General features: G+C 47.0%; 1 protein-coding gene across 1 annotated transcript in view; it reads left to right on the top strand.

Moving 5' to 3' along the window:
- The window catches only part of IQGAP1 (IQ motif containing GTPase activating protein 1), a 245,247-nt gene that overhangs the window by 84,131 nt on the left and 136,772 nt on the right, over positions 1-24,344 (top strand). The window contains exons 3-5 of the mRNA XM_073568580.1: positions 10,810-10,966; positions 12,839-12,916; positions 13,312-13,388. Of these exons, the coding sequence (XP_073424681.1) occupies positions 10,810-10,966; positions 12,839-12,916; positions 13,312-13,388 (312 nt within the window). The remainder of the gene's footprint in view (positions 1-10,809; positions 10,967-12,838; positions 12,917-13,311; positions 13,389-24,344) is intronic.

Below are 24,344 nucleotides of genomic sequence, written 5' to 3'. Positions count from 1 at the left end.
GGAACCTTTATGGCTGTTGGCTCTTTCCCAGAATATAAGCACCAGCCCCCAGCTGTCTGCTTTCCCTGAGCTGGCTGGGAAAAATAAGGATGTCGTCCATGTGTTATCACTGCCAGCAAAAAAACGGACATGGCTGTGTTTTCCACTCGGACACATGATCCCTGTGATCACGCTGAATTGTGCACGGACCCATAGGTTTGAATGGGTGTATGTGTGAAAACTGTCATTACACGTACACTGACTTGTTATGCGGGCCTTCATAGGTGTGAACCTGTTCCAGCCTCCTTATTCTCTGTCCTTTATTGATAAACGAGTGCTACATGGTCAGAGCTTATGATCCATTCAAAAACATAGATGAAAGATCAGAAATGGGAGAAAAACACTTTATCCCCTGCCCTGGTATTAACTGCCCTGGCCATGTGCACTCGCCTTCCTTTCCTATTATTCATTGACTTCTGGGTGATAATCCAGCTCATTTGTTAAGTAATAGCAAGACAAGTGAGAGGACATTGCTGCTAATCGATAACATGACAGTGACGTTTGTATAGCCTTGTTACTCAATCGCAATGAATTCGGGAATGTAGTTCCTATTTTCTACTATGGGTTGACCTAAAATGTCTAAAATCCATTTCCTCTGGGTGTGCCAGTTGATTCTGTGCCAGTACGTAGATTTCATTTATTCGCTAGCATTTTCCCTTTCCATAATGAACAATGCGGCCCAAGCTTGTCTCCCGCTTTATTGGAAATCTCACTTCTGTCTTTATTTTTTTTTTTTTTTCCTTTTTTAATGGGAAGCTTGATGTTGACATGAAGTCAGAAATTCCAAGATGCCTCTGGACAGGTTTTTTCTTATTGATGCGTTGTGAGAATGTGTAAAATAAAACATGGATAAGTTATTAAAGCATGAAAGGTATGACTGACTAATGGCCGTTATCTTTCCATATCTATTTATCTACTTCCCGGTGGGATCCCATGAGGATGTAGAAATCATGACCCAGGCTTCCTCACGGCGACCTCCGATCTCTACACATCTCCAAATACTTCCTGATGTGTGAGCAGTCTCTGTCTCGGAAGTTGTAGAGGAAATAAAAGTTCATCATGTGTCTGCCGGACAGTCCTACGTATTCCAGTATCTGTGGATGACCAGAATGGTTTCTTTAAATCCATGATGTGTCAACTAGTTATTACTTTCCCTAACCGTTCAAGGCATAATGAGATGTGAAGGCACGTCCATGCCTCACGGTCCACCAGCAATGGATAAATCATGCCTGCGTGGGCTCTGTGCACATCTCGCTTTCGGCTGCATCAAAAGGCCTCGTTCAGACGTCCGTGATTCATATACACGTACTTCATGGATAGAATATGTATCCATTTTAGACGATGGGGCTGGTGACATGAAAGTGTTATTTTATGTGCCGAGTGTCTGCGAATAAAGAAAATGGTGGACTCATGGATAAAAATCACACATTCAAGTTATTAAATATAAAAAAAAAAATCTTTGGACAAAAATTGTGTTTCCTGTGTGAATGCGGCCTAATGCCTACCAGAGAGTGACACCCTACAGCATATATAGGCGCTCACGTTATGTATTTTAATGTCCCATACTGTCTGTTAAATCTTCTTCTTTTTTCTTGTCTTCCAGCAAAAAAGAAATGTTGTTTAACGCCAGCAAGCACAAAGCATTACATACATACATACAGTATTGATTGTAATGAAAAAAATGTATTCTCTTCATTTTTTTTTCTTTTTAAGTTACTCAAAAAAAAAAAAAGTTACGATAGCCTCCTCTTATTTTATTGTTTTAGTGCATTCTAACTTAAAGGAGGGCAAAAATTGTCAAACGTAGGTTCTTTTGACTAGTTGATACTCAAGCACATTCAGTTGGTGGAAAGCATAAATGTGATGTGACCTGGGCCTGAGGTCTTCAGCCCGAGCTGTGCATTGTGGCCCCTGCTAAGGACAAGTCTGGGAACGTTGTTCCAGAAGCTATGTTGTTGCCTGGAGCCCTTGAAAATTCCTATTACTGTAAGCTTTCTGTCTCCCATATCATTAAACCTCAGGTTGCAATCAGCAGGGCTATCCTGGGGGATCCTCTCCATGGAAGTGTCCTACGGCATCCACCAGATATGTCCATAACTGAATATTACAAGCCTGCTGTGGTCTCACTTGCGGTTTGGGAGGTTGTGTCATTGAAGTGTTTGGTGTAGAACAGGTCGGACCTGTTGTGTCATCAGCTCACATACTTCTCTGATCTTTCCTATCTCCAGTAAAAGACAGATCTATGTCTACAAATGTCTTGTAGTCTTTAGGACAAGATTAAGTTCAGAGAACTCTCCTTTTTTCACATTCCATCCCAGGCTACAGGACAACTTTCTCTTTGGTCTGTGATCACGGTTCAGAGCAGGGTTTTGGAATGGGGAAGAACAGATCAGAAGTTGAATTCTGACTGCTCCACCCTGGTGATGACGTCCACATGGCGTGGCTAGATATGCTTGACCTGTAAGCCCGACAAGTTGTATTGTGATGTTGTGAATGTTAAAATGTTAGGCAGGAAGGCAACCTGCTTTCCTTCTACCACGTGTCCATCCACGTAGACAGGACTATTGAGCTTTCGGCTCAGCCACCTGCTTACCACGTTCAGTTGGTTTTCTTCAGCAGGTGCTAAATGCTTCGGTATAATAATATACCATCAAAATCCTTTAGAATTATATTTTTACCCTTAGTTTTTGTTATTAAAGGAGTTGTCCCCTTTCAAAAAACTTTTACCCATAGGATGTTTGCAAGGAAACTGAGCGTTGTATGCAATCTTTGTGTCCAGTGCTTTGTGTTAATTGCTGCCCCGAGCTTGGTTGTTTGGCTGCAGCGGTGACATAATGTCAACAGTAGAGTTGAGCGAAACGGGTCGGTCAGATTCAAAAGTCGCCGACTTTCGCCAAAGTCGGGTTTCATGAAACGAAACCCGACCACAGTGTGAAGTTGGCCATATGGTCGGCGACCCAAGCGCCAAAGTCGGGTTTCGCCGAATGCTTGCACGTGACTTTTTTCAGCCAATGAGAGAAGCGGAGCGTAGCAGGAGTGGGAGAGGGAGAAGAGAGAGAGAGATTTTGCCGCCTCTGGGGTTAAAATTCATGCCAGGTGTGTTTACAGTCCTCCACTCACTGCCGACTTTTCTCCCCATCAACTTGCATTGGGTTTCGTGTTTCCCGACTTTTCCCTATAGTCGGCCGGTTTCGTTCGACTCTACTTTTGAGAAAGTCGGGTTTCATGAAACCCGACTCGACCCTAAAAAAGGCAAAGTCGCTCATCTCTAGTTGACAGCACTGCTGCCAATCGCTCAGCTCGACGGCTTGTGCGGTCTAAGTTGGCAGAGAGGCTGCATCAATGATTAGCTGCAGCACAGTTGACATGACGGCACTGCTGCAGCCAAACAGCAAAGCTGTGGGTGGACACGCAGCACTAGATCAGGGATAGTAATAGTAAAGCTCAGGGATTTGTTTTTTTTTTTTTTTTTAAGGGTAATGGAGCTTACAGGCAAATGTCTTTTTGAAAGGTGACCCCCTCTTTTTTCTGAGCTGTGTGGTTGAACAAGTTAAAATGCATCTTTTAACCTTTTAGGCTAGGTTTTAGGTTTTTACACACTTTGTATTTAGATCGGATTTTACGCACAGATTTCTGAAATGAAATCCACACACATTTCCGCACTTAATCATGCATTTTTACATGCATTTTTTGTTGTATTTGTTTGGGATATTTCCACAGCAACATCAAAGCAATGCCAGGGCAGTGGTGCAACCTGCAGATTATTGTCCATACCGAAATGAATGGATAAAATCCACACTTTAAAGGGGCGTCTCAGCAAAAAAAAAAAAAAAAAGTGTTGCAGATTTTTAATAATGCAATGAAAGCCAATTTTTGCAGATTCTGCCACAAAACAAACCTCCACAGAATGTAGATGACATGAAGTTAATTCATCCCCTTTTCAGATACTGTAAAGTGTGTGGATTTTTTATGGAAAACCCACACTAAATAAGTGACATGTGAACCTAGCTTAAAGAATGCAAGCCGTTATGCTACAAATATCTTATTCATTTAACTAAGTCTTTCTGGTCTCAAATTGGAAAAAAACAATATCCCTACATTGTTTTTGTTATAATTGTTGCATGATCCCAAGTGCATTATAACTAGCCCTTTAACTGGGAGACTGTTCATAATCTACACAGCGGACAAATGGCTATTCTGTAGTAACTTACATACAGTGCACTATATTTTATAAAATGATTGCTATGATTCGGTTACAATGGGTGTGGCAGGTAAGTTCATGTAATAAGGAATGGTTCTGGTTTAGGGGCGGATTTCCAATAAATATAACCTGCCCCCTGAATCTTGCTGCCCAAATCAGAGGCTGGCTGCACGATTGCAGTCTGGTATATTTTTCCCCTGAAATGCCATAGCTTTGAAGGGGTTGTGTGCTATTCAGATCATTTCTTCTCAATTACCATAGTTCCCCCCTGTAAAATGTTAGCGGCTATACCCACCTCCGGAGCGCGCGTCGGTGCAGCAATGTCAGTTCCGGCTCTCCTGGGGCTTGCAGCTCTCACTTCTCCCAAATGTTGATTTCATCCAAAGAAAGTGAGAGAGAAAAAGCCGTTGATTGGTCACTTACTGGGCTGTTTTTTAGGTCACATGATCCCTGTAGCCAATCAGGCTCTCTTCCTTGTGCTGCTATTGGATTACATAGCAAACAAAAGCTGCTGACGGATTCACTTTAACGCTTTAAAGTTGGAAAATTATTGCAGAAAACTACAGATATTAGAAAGTAAAATACAAGATACATTCACTGAAGCCAGTTTGACGGATCTGGACAAATAGCTATTCCCTAATATAGTGTTATAATCCAGCGCCCGTCATCTGGCTGGGGACAAGCGCTTTATTTCTCATCTGTCGCTCTTTCAGACTATGACTTCTCTCTTGGCCTATTACTGTCCTGTTATAGAATGTGTGAGTAGTCAAATGACGCCAAGAACATCTGTACTTTCCAAAGTGTGCTGTGTTTCCCCTTTTCTGTCCCTATTTGAATACCTATATATAATGATAATGAACAGTGGCAGCCATGGTGCAGGACACAGCGTCTCCGCTAATGCTCAGTAATCACAGGCTATGCGGGGTTTCCACAATCCATTCCTGTGAGAAACACTTCAATATCAGATGGCTTTTCCATGTCAATGATTTGGCAGTCTACCGTTCCCGAGATGGCAGCAGCGCTGTGCTCTCACCCCCCTTCAGACCAAGAATCTGCTCTTGGCAGAGGCCCAGTCTACACAACGGCTGGTATCCACAGCAACATCTGCTGAAAATGTGTGTTTTTCTGCACTGTCGTTTTCAGAAGCGCTCCGCAGGAAAACACCCCTGGTTGAATGCTATCTGAATAGAAAGATGACTAAAAGAAGTCATCAACTTAATGAGTAGCCAAATGTTACTGCATTATTCACATACATTATCTGGCGCGTCTTCTTATTTTCTTCTAAATTGAAGTGCTGTTCAATCTTCCAGGAAAAGTTCCAGAATCCTAAAATATTCTTTTGCAACCTAATCTGAGACTAGCAAAATGTAGGAAAGGAGACCCTGATTCCAGCAATGTGTCACTTACTGGCCTGCATGCGGTCGTTTTCAGAAAATTACTGTTTTATCAGCAGGAGATAAACATTAGTAAACCTGCTGCCATGTAGTCCTTCATATTCATGAGCTCGCCTCCACCACTGATTGGCTGCTTTCTGTTTACAATGTGCATAGTCAGAAAGCTGCCTATCACTGCTGTGGGCAGGTTTATACAGAGCTCAACATTTATAGAACTGGGAGATCTGCAGAAAATAAGTGATTTTATCACAACAAAAGCAAGCTCTTGCATTATGATGCGTCGGATGTGGTAGCAAATACCTGGTAACGGATTCCCTTTATAGGGTACATGTATGTTGGTTCATGCTGCCCAAACCGTTCCCATACTGGGAGGAGCTGGTCATGTGCTGAGCTGGACAAGTCAGGCCACACTCTATAGTCCATGGCCGGATCCTGAAAGTTTCAGAGAAAAATATACCTGTCTGCAATGTTGCAAAAAAAGGCTCTGATTTATGCTGTCTGCAGATTGGGCAACATGAATCCGGTTCTTTTAAAAAGGGTTTCCTGAGACTAAAGCATGCCTACCCTGTAGATGGCTGTCAGCCGAATGATGGTTTGGCCAGCAGCTAGTTTTCCCGACGCTCCTGTGTTCTCTGAGAACCGCCGCCAGTCATATCTTTTAAAATTGCATGTATGAAAAAAAACCAAAAATGTGCCTGGCCAGGAATGGGAGGAAATGGTCCGGTCTTGAACTAGTTAAAATAGTGAGTTAACCAGTATCTTCGTATGCTATTATCAGCAGCTGTACTTTCGGCTATCCCCTCTAGGCCTGGTGACTATCGTTGTGTGGTAGTGGGGTGGGCTGGCTTATACTCATTTCCATAGCTAATCCTGTCACCTTTCTCTGTCCATACATCAACCATGACAGATTAGGGGCTGGCCTAGCTTTTGAAATATGCTGGTCTGCCTGCTCCTCCTCATCAAGCACTGATAATGTGGCGACATAGAAGACCACAGAAGAGTAAGGATCAGCTGTTATTTTTAGGCTGAGGGGGGTCAATATCCATAGCCCCTTACCAGCCTGAGAATACCAGCCCCCAGCTGTGAGCTTTAGCAAGGCTGGTTGTCAAAAATGGGGGGATCCCAAACCATGTTTTTAAATTATTTATTTAAATTATTAAAAAAAAAAAAACAGCTTGGGGACCCCTCTCGTCTTGATAACTAGCCATGCTGAATCTGACAGCTGAGGGTTGCAGCATAAAGCTGTCAGTTATGCCTGGCTGGTGCTGCTTATCAAAAATACAGGGGAACCCATGCCATTTTTTTTTTTTTTTTTTTTTTTTTAATTATTTAGAGTTCAGGCATCGGCTGATGAATACTATCAGCCACCGCCTGCTGTCACCGTTATTAACGGCAGGAGGTGTAGGCTGATGGGAGTAGTAGTCCCATCAGCTGCCGTTTGCTCTTGGTGTTATCAGTTAAATATAAGAATCAACATTCTCCTCTGATCACCGACAGAGTAGGGGAGAATGGTGCGAACAGTCTTCCGCTCCCGGCGCTAACAGCGCCGCTACTCCCCAAGCACCCGGTACGTGTGGTACTGATGCGGAACACGGATGTGATCGGTGTGTCATCAGTGTGCACGACGTTTTACGACCCGTGCGGCTGTTAAAAAATGGGCATGTCAGCGTAATTTGCCCACGGACACACGACCCGTGGAAACACACTGACCAGTGCACAGACCCTTGTGTGTAAGTGTGTCCTGTACGTTTGAAAACTGTCACCACGTACCAGACACACTGACCTGTGAAAGAGACCTAAGAATGTGTAAAATCTGTAGTCCTTGTGAGGCCTCGTTCACACATTCAGTGTTTGTTGAGTTTTTTACCTCAGTATTTGTAAGCCAAAATCAGGAATAGGACAATCAGGGAAAAGTATAATAGAAACACGGCACCACTTCTGTGTTTATCACCCTCTCCTGGTTTTGGCTTACAGGTACTGAGGTAAAAAAACTCACCAAATACTGACCATGTGAACGTGGCTTTAGAAAAGCACTGAAACCGCTGCAGGTAAACTTGAGACCAGATAGATCTGTAAAGCCACGTTCACATGGTCAGTACGCGGTCAGTATTTTACATCCATATTTTTAAACCAAAACCAGGAGTGGGTGATGAATACAGAAGTGGTGACGTGTTTCTATTATGCCTTTCCTCTGATTGTCCTATTCCTGATTTTGGCTTACAAATACTGAGGTAAAAAAACTCAACAAATACTGAATGACGGCACATCGCTAACGCATGCCGATTCTAACATGCATTAGCGATGTCCTACATAATGGCAGGCTATGGGTGCGTTAACGCATCCGTTACATACAGTTAATGCCGCTATGTAACGGATGCGTTACACGCAGCGCCATAACGCAATGTGAACCCAGCCTTATAGAAATGCCCTCTGACTTTTCTCTGTAGCTGACTCATTTGTGAGTTGCCAGCATGGTGCCTGTGTCTGTAGAAGCAGATGCATCATATACTGTGACATTTGTTTCTTTTGATGCTGTGGCCATTGGAGTTCTAGCAATATATTATTCATCTGCCTGGAATTGGCCTTCTGCTGAAGCTTTTATTCCTGGCACAGGGACTGATCATTGTGTGTAAGTAATTGGCCCAGAACTCGCACATTTACCCATTATTTCTGTGATGAAAAGCAGTCTCATACTCTGCCCTCTATGGACAAGGAATGGCAATAATGGAGTATACAGAGCTCATGAATATGTGTGATTACCAGGCCACAGATTTATTTATAATGATAATCTCTTGCTAATAAAAACTGTGATTTTATAAAAATTACAGTAAGCAGCCCAATAATTGATACATCACTGGAATCAAGGTCTGTCTCTACACTGTACTACTCTCGGATTAGGTGGTAAACATTTGGTGAAAGATTCCCTTTAGTTAGAGGAAAAACTATAATAAAAATGCTTTAAAAACAGATGTGTTTTTTTTTTTTTTAATCAATGCCGGTAAAGAAAAAAGGCACTGATGTTTCACTTCATTAGAGGACTGGTAAACCTGCTGCTATATAGTCCTCCATATTCATGAGCTTCGTATTACCCAGCCCCCACCTCTGATTTCTGCCTATGCACAGTGTATACAGAAAGCTGCCGGTCAGTGGTATGAGCGGGGTTATACAGAGCTCAGCATTCAGAGAACTGGCAGATATGCTGCAGATAAAATAGGCATTTTATCAAAATTTAAGTAAATGTTGCATACTTGGAATCAAGGTCTCTGACCTTACATCATGCTGCTCTTAGAAGGGTTGACAAAAATATGGTGACTGTTTCCCTTTAAAATCAAACAGAAATAACACTGCAAAGTTGCTCTGTGAACAAGCCCATTGGGTGAAACCCGCTGCATAAAGTCATAGCATTTCCCCAACATACGGTAATGTGTATGCTGTTGTTGTTTTTCTGTGTGGATGCTTTCTATGACATGTGGATGGGGTTTCCATGCATTATACCAAAAATTGCAGCATATTTACAGTTCTGTGTCCAAACTGCATTTCTACAGCACATCGGTGGTGACTGTACTAACCTGGATGTGATATTCTGCGGCAGGTTGGTCTGGGCTTTGCCCAGTCCTGCAATAGTAATATAGAGCATTCAGGATGGTCAGCTCTTTCTCCACAAAGTTTCTTAACATAAAACATGCCAAATGCTGGAATAGTTAAAAGAAATAAGAAATCCACTACGGGATTACCTATCAGGTTGCTTTCACTTGGTAAAAAAAAAAAAAAAAAAAAAACTCTACAAAAAACTATTCTTAGTAATTGCCATTTATGCAGTTCTCTATTTTTCCAGCAAATGCCAAGTTTCCTATTGATAGGTGCTGCACCTTCAGAGTCATGCTATGAATGTCATATTCTTGCTCACTGTAGATAACGGCTATAAAAAGCCTTGAAAGTTAAATATAGATCCCTAGAAATGCTGGTCATGAAAGTTAATATATGTGGAAGCTGAATTGTTTTATGTACACCCCCCCAATGATCATCTGTTGCCAGCTCCGGTAGTGGCTGGATGTAACAGCATCTGGAGCAGATACCGCCACTTTGTAGTGGCCGCTGCTGGGTACTGCAGATCATCTCCAATTCATGTCTCCTTTTTAGGCTGGGTTTTCCTAATGTTTGCCCCTATGTTCAGTGGATCCGTCAGGGCTTACATCTTGGTGTCAGCCTCCAATAGGAATGTACAGACGAAATGACACACGACTGAACACACGGACTCCATTTGCATCATTGTCAATGGTCCCTTCGGCACATATGCTCGAATCATGTTTTCTGGGTGTTTGTTTATGAGCTGACGGATACACTGAACATAGGAGAAACCGCTGTGTGAACACAGCCTTAGGCACATTATACAGTGCATCTATTCATAATGCTTGTGCTTCTGTAACTCCTTCCGATTCCATAGCACTTTAGAGACATTATCATCACTGTCCCCTATGGGGCTCACCATCTAAATTCCCTATCGGTATGTCCTTGGAGTGTGGAAGGAGACCGCAGTACCCGGAGGAAATCCATGCAAACCCGAGGAGACCATACAAACTTTTTGCACATGTTGTCCTTGGTGGGATTTGTAACCCCCAATTTTGACTCTGATTTGAGCCCCATGGCGCATGCTTGCGCATTCAACCACCTCCTCATTGAATGACTCCAGGGTGTTCAGCCTGTTAGTGATTGCTTGTGGTCCCCAGTGGAGCGCTTCGCATTCAGACATTTACCGATTAATTTTTCAGATAAAAGATAAATGCCTATCATGGGAAAATATCTTATTCTAAGGGCTATGGTGCTCTGGCTATGGCCATCTCTACATCATGACCGCTACTCTTCTACCACAGTTTGGAAACTCTTTGGAATCCGTATTCTACTGTAAGAGTATGTGTGGGGCAATTGATCTCCCCATGGTTCCTCTCCCCTTTTATCTTAATCACTCCTGCTCTTTGTAGTATTCCGTATTACAGAGTTGCTATTAAAGCAATTAATTGCATACAAGCATAGAATCTCAGAGTAGAATCCATTACAATATACTCTGTGTAGACCCCAGAGACTGTGTGCTGTCTGGTTGTACTTATTAAGTTATTTTCTGAATTTACATTTTAATCCATGGTATGATGGCTCATCAGTTATGAACGATTATTACAGATGGATGGAAGCCTGCCTAATGGAAGATCTGCCCCCTACTACAGAGCTGGAGGAAGGGCTGAGGAATGGAGTCTACCTGGCAAAACTTGGAAACTTCTTCAGTCCAAAAGTGGTTTCTCTCAAGAAAATCTATGATCGGGAACAGACCAGATACAATGTAAGCCAATGCTGGCACACCATGACAGACGACAATGTCCCAGTAGATGCAGCTTTATACCATTCTGATGGGGAACCTGTCCTCTGATTTATGCTGCCATGGAGAGCATGGCTCAGAGACTGGTGGCACTATGGGAGCCATGCAGGTGTTCTCCTAAAACGCTGCAGCATTTCCAAGAAAATATGTTCTGTAGAGCAGGCAGGGGCCTGTGCGTCTTGGATGAGCAGTCCAATATAGGCCCCTGGTGTCCTCTCCCCACCCCGATGTGTTTCACTGACAGTCTCTCCTGACATGGTGAGAGAGCTGCCAGTCTAGAGAAGTTGTCAGGTATCTGGCACAGACTAGCCATCTGAGACACACAGTCCGCAGCCGTCCTTACCAACATATTTTCTCTTAAACTCTGCAGGCTTTCAGAGTAGAGAATACCTGACTGCCTTAATGCACAAAGACTAATTCATGATGCATGTAGTTCAGGCGGCATGAATCTAATGACAGGTTCCCTTTATTATATAATGAGCTCCTTGGACATACTGTACATGAATCACATAACTGCTCTTGACTTTGTTCCTGCGCTTAATATTTTGGGCACATGAAATGTCAAAATGTAAAGGTTACAAAATACCGTATAATCCGTATTTTTCGGACTATAAGACGCACCCCAAATTTTCAGAAGGAAAATGGGGGAAAAAAATGAATGCGTCAAAAGGGGGTTCATCTTACAGTCCTGAATTCAGCTTACCCGGGAGGAAATTTGTCGGCAGCGCTGGTGGCAGCAGGAGCTGGGCGATTCTTCCGGTGGTCCGACGCTGCAAGGCGATGATCTTGCTCCCATCCCAGCCTGGTGCGGCAGGTTTGGCGGTGCTCAGTGGTGTGGGGGGCTCTGGTGACATTTTCTGAAAGCCCAGAGCCCCCACACTTCTATTGCCTCGATGCTGTGGCCTACGGGAAGATGGCCGCCGGAGGCAGCGCATGTGCAGATTGAAATCTCGGCAAAATGATCTTGTCTCGGGGCCGAGATCTCAATCTGCGTAATGCGCCGCCTTCGGCGGTCATTTTCCCAGATTCCAGATTGATTCCCCAGGCACAGATTGAGATCTCAGCAACGAGATCTTGTCCCGAGATCTTGTGAGATGAGATCTTGGAGCCGAGATCTCAATCTGTGTATGCGCCGCCTCCAGCAGCCATTTTCCAAGGGGCCACAGCATCGAGACAATAGAAGTGCGGGGCTCCGGGATTTCAGAAAATGTCGCCGGAGCCCCTGGCACCACCGAGCACCGCTGCACCATCATCACCCTGCAGCATCTGACCAGGACCACCGGAAAAATCAACCGACTCCTGCTGCCACCACGTTAAGCGTAAGTATCATACATTCCGACTATAAGACACGCACCCGTTTTTCCCAAAAAAAATTTTGGGAAAAGTTTGTCTTATAGTCCGAAAAACACAGTAATTCTGCTTAAAGAGATATCTCATAAAGTGATGACTCCTTGCTAGGGTATGATCAATCTGGTGAGAGCACCACTGATCCAGAGAACAGAGGGTCACAGCTCTGATGTAGCATTGTACGTTTCCCTGCAGTGTGGTGGTCCTAGTCTGCCGGCCTTGGGACAGTGGTGGGAGTGAAACAGAGCCCCAATTACCTGACTGGGGTCCCACTACACTACACTGCAGAGTTGTTAGGAATCCGCTATGTGTTATATGTCGTCATTCAGACGAGTAGCTTTCTATGTAATACATGAGCAGAATTGGTTTGCGTAAGCGAGAAGGGCTGCGTGTTGCGGGGAATCCAAGGAAAGAGACCTCCTCTGTGATAGGACCTCTCATCATAGAACCTGCTATCAATTATCAGTTATCTGTTTTCTTCTCTTTTAGGCCACCGGTCTTCACTTCAGACACACGGACAATGTAATTCAGTGGCTTAATGCAATGACGGAGATTGGCCTCCCAAAGGTAGGTATATCCCGTATACTCCATGTAGTAATCAAAGTCATGTTTGTGTGTGTGTAGCCCATTCACTATCTCCATCTAACCCCCACCCCCTGAAGATGGCTGGACCGTCATTGTAAATACATCATTGTAAATACAAACCTGTGCTTTGTATCCCCCCCACCTCATTGTAGATTGTAAGCTCCACGAGCAGGGTCGTCTTATTTCGCTTTAATTATTGTATTGTTAACGTTGTTACTTATGACTGTTGTGTTTGAAACTGTTCAACTGTAAAGCGCTGCGGAATATGTTGGCGCTATATAAATAAAGATGATTATTATTATTATTATTATTATTAGTATCCTCCAAGTGTCTCTTGCATAGTCTTTTCATTGATCCTCTCCACACTGCTTTTTCAGATTTTTTACCCCGAGACCACAGATATCTATGATAGGAAGAATATGCCCCGCTGTATATACTGCATCCATGCTTTAAGGTAAAGGATTTTGAACCCTGTATGTTTTCTTTTAGATTTTCGTATATATTCACATTCTACCATTCCAGTGAATTTGAGTTGAATAATTAGGCTATCGTATGTTGAAGTTAGCATTAAATGGGGTCTTTTGGAATTTCCTTTTATTTTGGTATTTCTGAGGTTTTGCCATTTTTGAAGACGACGACATCAGCAGCATCTGGAGCAATTTTCTAGTAAGACAAAATGAAGCAAGTCCCAACAGACCTCATTAGAATCTTTGGATTATCTGAATATATGTCAAGGCTCAATTATAAATGGAAGATGAAATACCGGCGCAAATACTGTTGTAAAGTGTTTAATGGTCAAACCAGGAATGGTATCTCAGCCGCTGGTGAAATCCGAGCGTGTGCGTCTTTGCTGCATATCCTGTTTAGACTTGTTTGTCTTTGCAGGGTGATCAGCAGGGTGATCAATAGGAGGGGCAGATTTTTGCAGCTCAGATTGTATCTGTCTGTAAATGAGCCTGGGAAATCCCACATTTCCAGGAAATAATTGTATGTCTTGATTTAAATGGCATCTCTTTACCATGTTGCTGTGTATCTGCACATTGGATGACAAGGGTGGGCATTACTCCCAAGAGCAGTGTGGTCTCCATGTGTATCTACCTTGTATTTCCTACTGGTGTCAGACAGTAAGCGCCTCGCCGATACTGGGAGCCAGTCTGGTTGGGGAATAGATGGATAAAGGCAGGCGAGGACTTGTTACACAGGCAACCAAATTCTTCTAACAGAGACAAAAAATTAATAGCTGACATGTGCATTGGGACCTGCTAACAACAAAACTTGGCCTCAAGAATATTATTATTATGCTGATACAATCACCCCTTCATTGACTGTAAAGCAGAATCTCTCAGGATGATTTTACTAGTGACACTATTAGCATGGCTGTAGCCGTTGTCACACAACTATAAGTATGACACCTGTTTTGTAGTAATCCAATGTGCCATACCTGAGAAATCAGGCTTTGATACGACATGCAAATTAGCTTGGAAGTGTATTGGAGGCGTGTCCATGCACTATAGATACAACACGCCCCCAATGGACTTTTAGGCTATTTTGCATGTCGTATCAAAGCCTGATTTCTCAGGGATGGCACATCGGATTACTACAAAACAGGTATAGTTTTTATTGCTGTGCTGTGACTAGTAAAATCATCCTGGCAGATTCCCTTTATGGTGGCCATACAGCTTAGATGGCTGTTTCCCAGTTGTTTATTTGGCCAATAGCTATTCCTCTTGCTCAGCCCCTATGTATATGCATGCTCAACTCGGCCTAATGCTGTGTTTATTCAGTGAGGTAGAGGGGAGTACACTTCTGGCAGGAGACTTCTCTTCTGTGAGAACAGAAGGTTTGGACATGCTGAAATGTATCTGCCTGATCCTTCTCTGGCATCTGCCCTCAGATCATAGTCAGGACACCTCATACTGACTGACCTCTGTCAGAGATACAAATTATGTAACTACCCGGCAGGGCTGCCAACTTTTTTTAATTGTTCTGGACATCTTACCAAACAATCACGGACAGACAATATTTTTTATGGACACATTGGAAAGCCATAATAAATCACTCTGATTATAAGTGATCTGTGTCTGCAGCCCATGTAAACTTTTAAGTTTCTTCAGCTTGAAAAAAAATCAAGGACACCTTAATTTTTTTTTTTACGGACCGGGCAAAAAATGCCGTATTTTTACGGGCCGTCCTTGAATTTCTGGACAGTTGGCAACCCTACCGCCAGAGTGATGTTATAGCACTTCTCTGATCACAGAAGCTGAAAAAAACTGCAGAAACTCTGAGAGGAGAAGAGAACACACATCACTGCTATACCGATAGGGATACTACATTGGATGCTCTACTGATGGCGATACTACACTGGATGCTATACTGATAGGGATACTACACTGGATGCTATACTGATAGGGATACTACACTGGATGCTCTACTGATAGGGATACTACACTGGATGCTATACTGATAGGGATACTCAAATGGGTCGCCCTCCCAGGGCTGTGGGGTACTCGGTACCGGGCCGGTCTCTCAGAGGGGAGTGTCACAGCAACGGTGACCCGGTCCGTGGCCCTGGGCGCCCATGTAAAAGGGGTTGAGTTGGGAATAAAGTTTATAAGTGATTCGTGACGCCATCTGTGGTGTTCGGCAATGAAGGTGTTAAGCCGACGCTGCAAGCAGATCCTCTGGAACAGATGGTGTGGTGCAGCAATGATGTTGTAACCCTCCACAGGTAGGGCTGTTGGTCCCAGGGCAGTGTAGCGGAATGTTTAGGAAGAGGGTGCAGTGTTTGGCACAGAGATGTAGCAGTGGTGAGGATGTTGCAGGAAGGAGGCAAGGACACAACTGGGTGCAGTTTCTTTACCTTTACTTGGCAAACACAGTCTAGGGTCCTGGTTACAGATGGCACAGGAGCAGGCTAGCCTGGAAGCAACTCAGGGATCTCTCTATCAGATGGGTTGTGTAGTCTCCTTCCTAGCGCTGGCTTGAGGTACATCCAGTACTGCGTTACACCGAAGTTCCTCCTTATCTTCTCTTAGAACTACCTCGTATGGCAGACAGCTGTAGCCCTCTATCTCTCTTGGCTCACCCGTCGCTGTTGTGCCTCCAAGTCTTAGTTGGGAATAGAGCATTTACAAGTTCCTATTCCTCTGGTTTATGTTGCAGGACCTTCATGATCCATACAACCATGGAGACCAGGCTCCAGATCATGCGCTATCACTGGGAGGGAGCTCTCTATCCTCAGCTCAACCTCCAGCTGCTCTCCACACGTCTACACTAACTCCTCATTTCCCCTCCTGGCCCTCAGTGCACTCCTCCCCCAATTCTGGTTCAGAGCTCCCTCTGCTGGCCTGGAGTGGGAACTGTATTGCATGACTTGGTTAACTGTTAGAGAGACCCTTCATTGCCTCCAAGCCTGACATCACCCTCCCTGGAGGAAGGCAATGCCACTGTGGCGACCATACTCCTGGGGGCGCCACATTCCCCCCTAGTGCAAGTCAGTACTCCTGGACTGATAAAAGAAAAACATGAAAAACATATAAACAATATGAAGGTTACAAGATTTAAGAAAAATGAAAAATTTACAAAAACCAAAAGCTCCAAAAATAGTCCTGTGATGATAAGTCCAAGCATCAATGTCCATGGTCCATTCCTGGGCAATTAGTGAACTATGTGTTAGGCGTCAGATTCTTGGCACTGCACAGCGGGAATCCAGAGCCAGACATCCTGTGGTCTCCCATTCCTCTCCGACCGCTCGGACTCCTGCTCAGCAATCTCGGCTGGCCAGGCATCTCCCTCTGACTCGTTCTGTGAGCCTGGATGTTGCTGCCACCTCTGGTGCAGCAATGCTGACGCAACCTGCTTTGCAGGGAACTGCTCCCGAGGCTAAGTCCTCATGCCGTGCTACTAGGCATGCCCACAACTTGTCCTCTCAGTGGAGAGCAGGGGTCACATGTGCAGGTCCTATGTCGGATCTGATTGGTCCTTCCTATAGTACTGGAAGGTCCCGGAAGCGCATGGCTATAAAAAGCCCGCATGGCGGCTCGGCCATGCGCTAGTGTAGCATATTATGCTGTGTGTGTATGGTGATGGATGCATGGACTGGGGACTGACTCATTTGAAACCCCTTCCCTCGGTTATTACGAATGGTGACAGATTGTTGGGTAGTCAGCTCCAGGTTGTGGCCAGCTACACGCCACTGTGCCTCCTGCACGACACACTAGCGTCCGACGGTGCTCGGTCGTTACGGCGCCATCGCTCAGCAGCGATAGTTATTGCCGCGCTGCGGTTGCAGCGTTCTTGGCGTCTGCGGTTGCAGCGTCATTCGCTGGGTATCCTGTGAAGTAAACAGGGCCAGCGTCCTCATACAACTCGGTTGTTTTAGCGACTGTGTGTGAACAGAGCTGTACTTAGTGTTCGGGTGACGTTAACCCGAGCGCAGTACCTCACCTTTCGGTGCATCCGCCATTACTCAGCAGCGGTCTTGTCACCTACCGCACGGTGGACCCCGGGCGGCGAACGCACCTCCTATTATTTATATCTGGTGCGTTCCGCCGACCCTAACATTACACTAGCGCCAGGGTCTGGCTAGTAATGGCGGATGAACAGCGACTGCTGCAGCACATCCGGCAGCTGCAGGGCAGGTTGGCGGCTCTCGAGCGTTCAGCCTCAGCTGCGGATGTTGCTGCAGTCGCTGTTCAGGCAGCCACAGAGGCTGTTTCCCTTGTGACCACTGCCATCCCTGCCCCGACTTTGTCCCACCTCCCGCTGCCCGAAAAGTTCTCGGGTGATAGTGCAGCTTGTAGGGGTTTCGTAAGCCAGTGCTCTATACAGCTGGAGCTGCTGGCCGCCCGATTCCCCTCTGAGCGGGCTAAAGTGGGATTTATTATTTCCCTTCTGTCGGGCAGGGCTTTCGAGTGGGCCACACCGCTGTGGGAGCGTGGTGATCATGTGGTGCAGGGTGCTTCGCGGTTCGTAGACACTCTGAAACAGGTCTTTCTGGGACCACGAGTCACCCATAACACCGCGCTCCGGCTGCTGGCACTGTCACAGGGCTCGTCCATGGTCAGTCACTTCGCCATCCAGTTCCAGATGCTGGCCTCAGAATTAGAGTGGCCAGATAAGGTCCTCATTCCGGCGTTCTGGAGAGGTTTGGCTGGCCATGTGAGGGACGCTCTGGCCACCAGGGAGATTCCCGCTACACTGGAGGAGCTTATCTCTGTCTCCACCCGAATCGATCTTCGCTTCATCGAGCGAAGGTTGGAACGGGACCAGTGTAGGCAGAGGTTCAGGTTGGCACCTTGTTTTTCTAGACCTCTGGAATCCCCCGATCGAGCGTCTGGGGGCTTCCCGTGAGGGATCTAGACTCCGGTCCGCTCGAGCTCCTGTGAGCTGTCATATTTGTAGGCAGGCCAGTCACCTCGCCAACCGGTGCCCACAGCAGCAGGGAGAACGCTCGCGCCTAGTGGCCGTAGGAGGCGGCGCACTAAAGCCAGCGACGTTTTCCTCCAAGCTGTCCTTTAAGGGGACTCTTGGGTTTAATTCTTCCACTCTGGCGGTGGAGGTTTGCGTGGATTCCGGGGCGGAGGGCAATTTTATGTCGTCAGCCTTCGCCCAACGGCACGCTATACCTCTGGTTATGAAGTCTACACCAGTCACCGTCAGAGTGGTAAACGGCACCACTCTACCCTCGCAGATAACTCACCAGACTGTCCCCTTGGTACTCTCTGTGGCTCCGTCTCATCAGGAGACGATATCCCTCCTCGTCATGCCCGAGGGTATTGACCAGGTACTTCTAGGGGTTCCCTGGCTGCGGTATCACTCCCCCCATATAGAGTGGTCCTCAGGGAGGATTATTGGGTGGAGTAAGTCATGTGAGGGTAGATGTCTGAGGGAGTGCGTTCAGGTTGCCTCCACCGAGGTTCCCGCTGATCTCTCCTCGCTCCCCAAACACTATCGGCAGTATGCAGACGTGTTCTCCAAAAAGGCGGCGGAGACCCTTCCACCGCATCGCCCCTATGACTCTCCTATTGACCTCTTGCCTGGTGCTGAGCCTCCCTGGGGTCGAGTCTATCCCCTATCTCTCCCGGAGACTGAGGTCATGTCTCAGTACATCAGGGAGAATCTGGCAAGAGGATTCATTAGGAAGTCAGTGTCACCAGCGGGGGCGGGATTCTTCTTCGTCCAGAAGAAGAGTGGGGAACTACGTCCTTGCATTGATTACAGGGGTCTTAACGCCATCACCGTTAAGAATAAATATCCACTGCCCCTGATATCAGAACTGTTTGATAGGCTACGAGGAGCGAGGGTATTTTCCAAACTTGATCTGCGGGGGGCTTACAACCTGATTCGCATCCGTGATGGGGATGAATGGAAGACGGCATTTAACACCAGGGACGGGCACTATGAATACCTGGTGATGCCCTTCGGGCTCTGTAATGCCCCGGCCGTCTTCCAGGACTTTGTGAACGATATCTTCCGGGATATGCTTACCACCTCGGTTGTAGTCTATCTGGATGATATCCTCATCTACTCTCCAGATATTGACTCCCACCGGAGAGAAGTTTGCAAAGTTTTCGATCGCCTGCGGGCGAACTCCCTCTATGCCAAGTTGGAGAAGTGTGTGTTTGAGCAGGAGTCCTTGCCTTTCCTGGGCTATATCATCTCGGCCCAGGGATTGGCCATGGATCCTGCCAAGCTACAGGCGGTGATGGATTGGCAGGAACCTCATTCTCTCAAAGCGGTGCAGCGCTTTATGGGGTTCATAAATTATTATCGCCAATTCATTCCCCACTTCTCGACTTTGGTAGCACCCTTGGTAGCCCTCACCAAGAAGGGTGCAAATCCCAAGTTGTGGTCGGAACCGGTCTCCAAGGCCTTCTCCACCATTAAGTCCCATTTCGCTAGCGCTCCCATTCTACATCGCCCCGATGTAGACAAGCCCTTCATTCTGGAAGTGGATGCCTCTTCCGTCGGTGCTGGAGCAGTCCTGTTCCAGAAGGACACGCAAGGTCGGAAGCATCCATGGTTCTTTTTCTCCAAGACCTTCACACTGGCGGAGAGGAATTATGCCATCGGGGACAGGGAGTTGCTAGCGATGAAGTTGGCCTTCTCGGAGTGGAGACACCTCCTGGAGGGGGCTCGTCACCCTTTCCAGGTGTTCATCGACCACAAAAACTTGGTGTATTTACAAACAGCCCAGCGGCTAAACTCTCGCCAGGCTAGATGGTCCTTGTTCTTTTCCTGGTTCCATTTCACCCTCCACTTTCTCTCCGGGGAGAAGAACGTCCGGGCCGATGCTCTCTCCCGCTCCGTGGTGTCATCGGAGGAAGAGGAGGAGGAGCCTCGGCTGATCGTCCCATCCGAAAGCCTGAGGACTGTGGCTCCGGTTGCCCTTGAGTCTGTGCCTCCGGGCAAGACATTTGTCCCTGCCCGTCTGCGACCGGAGGTCCTCTCTTGGGCTCACTCGTCCAGAGTGGGTGGACATTTTGGGACAAAACGGACCTCCGACCTTTTGGCGAGGACGTACTGGTGGCCACATATGGCCCGTGACGTCAAGGACTACATTGAGGCATGCGTCTCTTGCGCCCGGAATAGGTCCTCTCGGCAGCGGCCCGCTGGGCTTCTTTTCCCTCTGCCGATAGCAGACAGGCCCTGGGAGATGGTCGGTATGGACTTTGTGGTGGGGCTACCCAAGTCCAGCGGCAGGACGGTCATTTGGGTTGTCACCGACCATTTCTCTAAGATGGTGCACCTGGTACCTCTCTCCCGGTTACCATCAGCGCGGGGCCTGGCAATCTTGTTCATCAAGCACGTTTTCCGCCTGCACGGCATGCCGGACAAGATTGTCAGTGACCGAGGTCCTCAGTTTGCTTCCCGGTTTTGGAGAGAGCTCTGTTCTCTACTCAGCATTGAGCTGAATCTCTCCTCGGCCTATCATCCCGAGACGAATGGGTTGGTAGAGAGAGCCAACCAGACCTTGATAACATATCTTCGACATTTTGTCTCAGCCAGGCAGGACGACTGGGCATCCTTGCTGCCGTGGGCAGAGTTCGCGTTGAACAATGCTGTGGCCGACTCTACCGGTCAAACCCATTCCTCCTAAATTACGGTCAGCATCCGCGCGTTCCTGTGCCCATGCCCGTGTCTTCCACCGACTCCAGGGTGGCAGACTGGGCGGTGGAGGCACGTGACATTTGGGATCGCACCCAGGATGCTATCCGAGCTTCCAAGGAGAGAATGAGGATCTCCACTGACGCACACCGGCGTCCTGCTCCAAGCTTCTCCCCTGGCGACATGGTATGGCTCTCTACCCGAAACATTAAACTGCGGGTTGAGTCGCCCAAGTTCGCGCCACGATACATTGGCCCATTCAAGGTCCTTGAGCGACTTAGCTCGGTGGTCTACCGTCTGGCTCTTCCCCCACATTTGGCCATCTCGGACGTGTTCCATGTGTCCCTCCTCAAACCAGTTCACATGGCCCGGTTTTCCGAGCCATCTGCCGGGTCATCAGACTTAACGTCTGACGAGTTTGAGGTTAATGCCATCGTGGGGCGCAAGTTTGTCTGTGGCAAAAAATTTTATTTGGTGGACTGGAAGGGTCATGGTCCCGAGGCTCGGACCTGGGAGCCGGTGGAAAACATTCACGCACCGCTCCTGATCGCGGCTTTTGAGCGCAGTGAGGCTCAGAGGGGAGGGGGCCCTAGGAGGGGGGGTAATGTTAGGCATCGGATTCCTGGCACTGCACAGCGGGAATCCAGAGCCAGACATCCTGTGGTCTCCCATTGCTCTCCGACCGCTCGGACTCCTGCTCAGCAATCTCGGCTGGCCAGGCATCTCCCTCTGACTCGTTCTGTGAGCCTGGATGTTGCTGCCACCTCTGGTGCAGCAATGCTGACGCAACCTGCTTTGCAGGGAACTGCTCCCGAGGCTAAGTCCTCATGCCGTGCTACTGAGCATGCCCACAACTTGTCCTCTCAGTGGAGAGCAGGGGTCACATGTGCAGGTCCTATGTCGGATCTGATTGGTCCTTCCTATAGTACTGGAAGGTCCCGGAAGCGCATGGCTATAAAAAGCCTGCATGGCGGCTCGGCCATGCGCTAGTGTAGCATATTATGCTGTGTGTGTATGGTGATGGATGCATGGACTGGTGACTGACTCATTTGAAACCCCTTCCCTCGGTTATTACGAATGGTGACAGATTGTTGGGTAGTCAGCTCCAGGTTGTGGCCAGCTACACGCCACTGTGCCTCCTGCACGACACACTAGCGTCCGATGGTGCTCGGTCGTTCCGGCGCCGTCGCTCAGCAGCGATAGTTATTGCCGCACTGCGGTTGCAGCGTTCTTGGCGTCTGCGGTTGCAGCGTCATTCGCTGGGTATCCTGTGAAGTAAACAGGGCCAGCGTCCTCATACAACTCGGTTGTTTTAGCGACTCTGTGTGTGAACAGAGCCGTACTTAGCGTTCGGGTGACGTTAACCCGAGCGCAGTACCTCACCTTTCGGTGCATCCGCCATTACTCAGCAGCGGTCTTGTCACCTACCGCACGGTGGACCCCGGGCGGCGAACGCACCTCCTATTATTTATATCCGCCGACCCTAACACTATGTACAAAGTTGGTGACCACACACAGTCCTGTGGCCAGAATGTCCATCAAAACTAAACTGGAATATTCAAAAAGGGATTTCTTACAGATTATCTGTAGGCACAAACTTGATCAGTTACATATATACACACAATTTCAACATTTACATGAACTTATTTATACACGATATCTGAGGGGTGGAATAATTTGTGTAGTACGGGTAGACCTGCGTAACTCTGGTGTGGGTAAACTGGGTAGTATTCTCCTACGGACTCTTAGTCTCACCATGGGTATGGCAGATTCACCACTGGCAGGGCGAGGGTTCTCTGGCTCCACTGCTGGTATGGCATCTGCTACCTGAACTTCCTGATTCTCAGAGTTCTCATGAGTCACTTCTTCTTGTACTACCAGTTGGGGAAATGTCAACACTGGCACCACTATGGCATCATTTACTTTAGTCCAATTGGCAGGGAATTCTCCAAGTATAGTGCTGACCTTTTCTTCTTCTATGGGTTGGATGTTATTTTGTTCTTCCATTCTTTCTCTTAACTGGTCAGGGCATAATTTAAAATGATCCCTTGATACTGCTGCTGAGGTTTCTCCTCCATCTTTACTAATAAGGCACACCTTGGTATTGTCAAAATTTGAGGGTAGAATGGTGTAGGGTTCAGCTTCCCATTGGTCATCCAATTTATGCAGTCTTCTTTTCCTCTTGAGGACTTGTTCTCCTGGTGGCAAAGGGACTGCAGGTGCATGCTGGTTTTAGTGCCTTTCTTCTTTTTGTCTTGCCTGAGCTAGACTCTTCTCTACACACTCTTGTACTCTTCGATACTGTTGCTGCCTCTCTGTGTCCCAGTCAGCATCTGGTGACGTCACCTTGGGTGTAAGGACTCCCATATCCAAATCAATAGGCAGCTTACCAGGCCTCGCTCTCATTAGGTAGGCTGGAGTGCAGTTGGTGGAATTCACAGGAATATGGTTGTAGAGGGCTACCAGATCTGGCAACTTTTCTGGCCACAGATTCCTCTCCTCCAAAGGCAAGGTCTTCAGTAGGTCAATCATCACCTGATTCATCTTTTCACACATGCCATTGGTCTGTGGATGGTACGGTGTTGTCCTGATCTTCTTACAACCGTACAAGTTGCAGAATTCCTGGAACACTTCTGCCTCAATAGCTGGAACTTGATCTGTAAGCACTTGCTCAGGATATCCATGTGGTCTACAGAAGTGCTGTTGAAAGGCTCTGGCTGCTGTCCTGGCTGCTTGATCTTTGACAGGCACAACTACCAGGAATCTTGAGTAGTGGTCCACGATGGTAAGAGCATAGATGTAGCCTGAGCGGCTTGGGACCAGCTTCACATGTTCTAGGGCGACCAACTCAAGTGGCTGGTTATTATTGGCTGTAGAGGAGCCCTCTGGCGGTTTCGATCCTTTCTGCGCAGGTTACATTGTCCACACTCTCGGCACCACTTTTCAATGGCTTTCCTCATACCAGCCCAGTAGAATCTCTCCCGGAGCAAGGCTTCCAACTTCTTCCATCCGAAGTGTCCAGCTCCATTGTGGTATGCTTCCAAGACCATTGATGCCTCTCTCTTTGGGACTACCACCTGCCAGACCAGCTAATGAGTGCGGGCATTGATACTCCTCTGACGCAGCTTTCCTTCATAAATGAACAGCCGGCCTCTCTCCATCCACAACTGCTGTTTCTTCAGGAGCATCCGGCTCTGGGCGTGAGTCAGCTTGTGACAGTAGCTCCTTCACCATGCAGACTGCGGGGTCACTATCCTGCGTTTCTGCCCAATTGTGATGGGGCAATGGATTTAGGGTGACC

The sequence above is a fragment of the Dendrobates tinctorius genome, unplaced genomic scaffold (genome assembly GCF_039654945.1).
Source record: "Dendrobates tinctorius isolate UK_male_01 unplaced genomic scaffold, ASM3965494v1 ptg000022l, whole genome shotgun sequence".
In the NCBI taxonomy this organism is placed as follows: Eukaryota; Metazoa; Chordata; class Amphibia; order Anura; family Dendrobatidae; genus Dendrobates; species Dendrobates tinctorius.
Note: the sequence above shows the minus strand (reverse complement) of the source record. Positions and strands in the feature narration are given on the sequence as shown.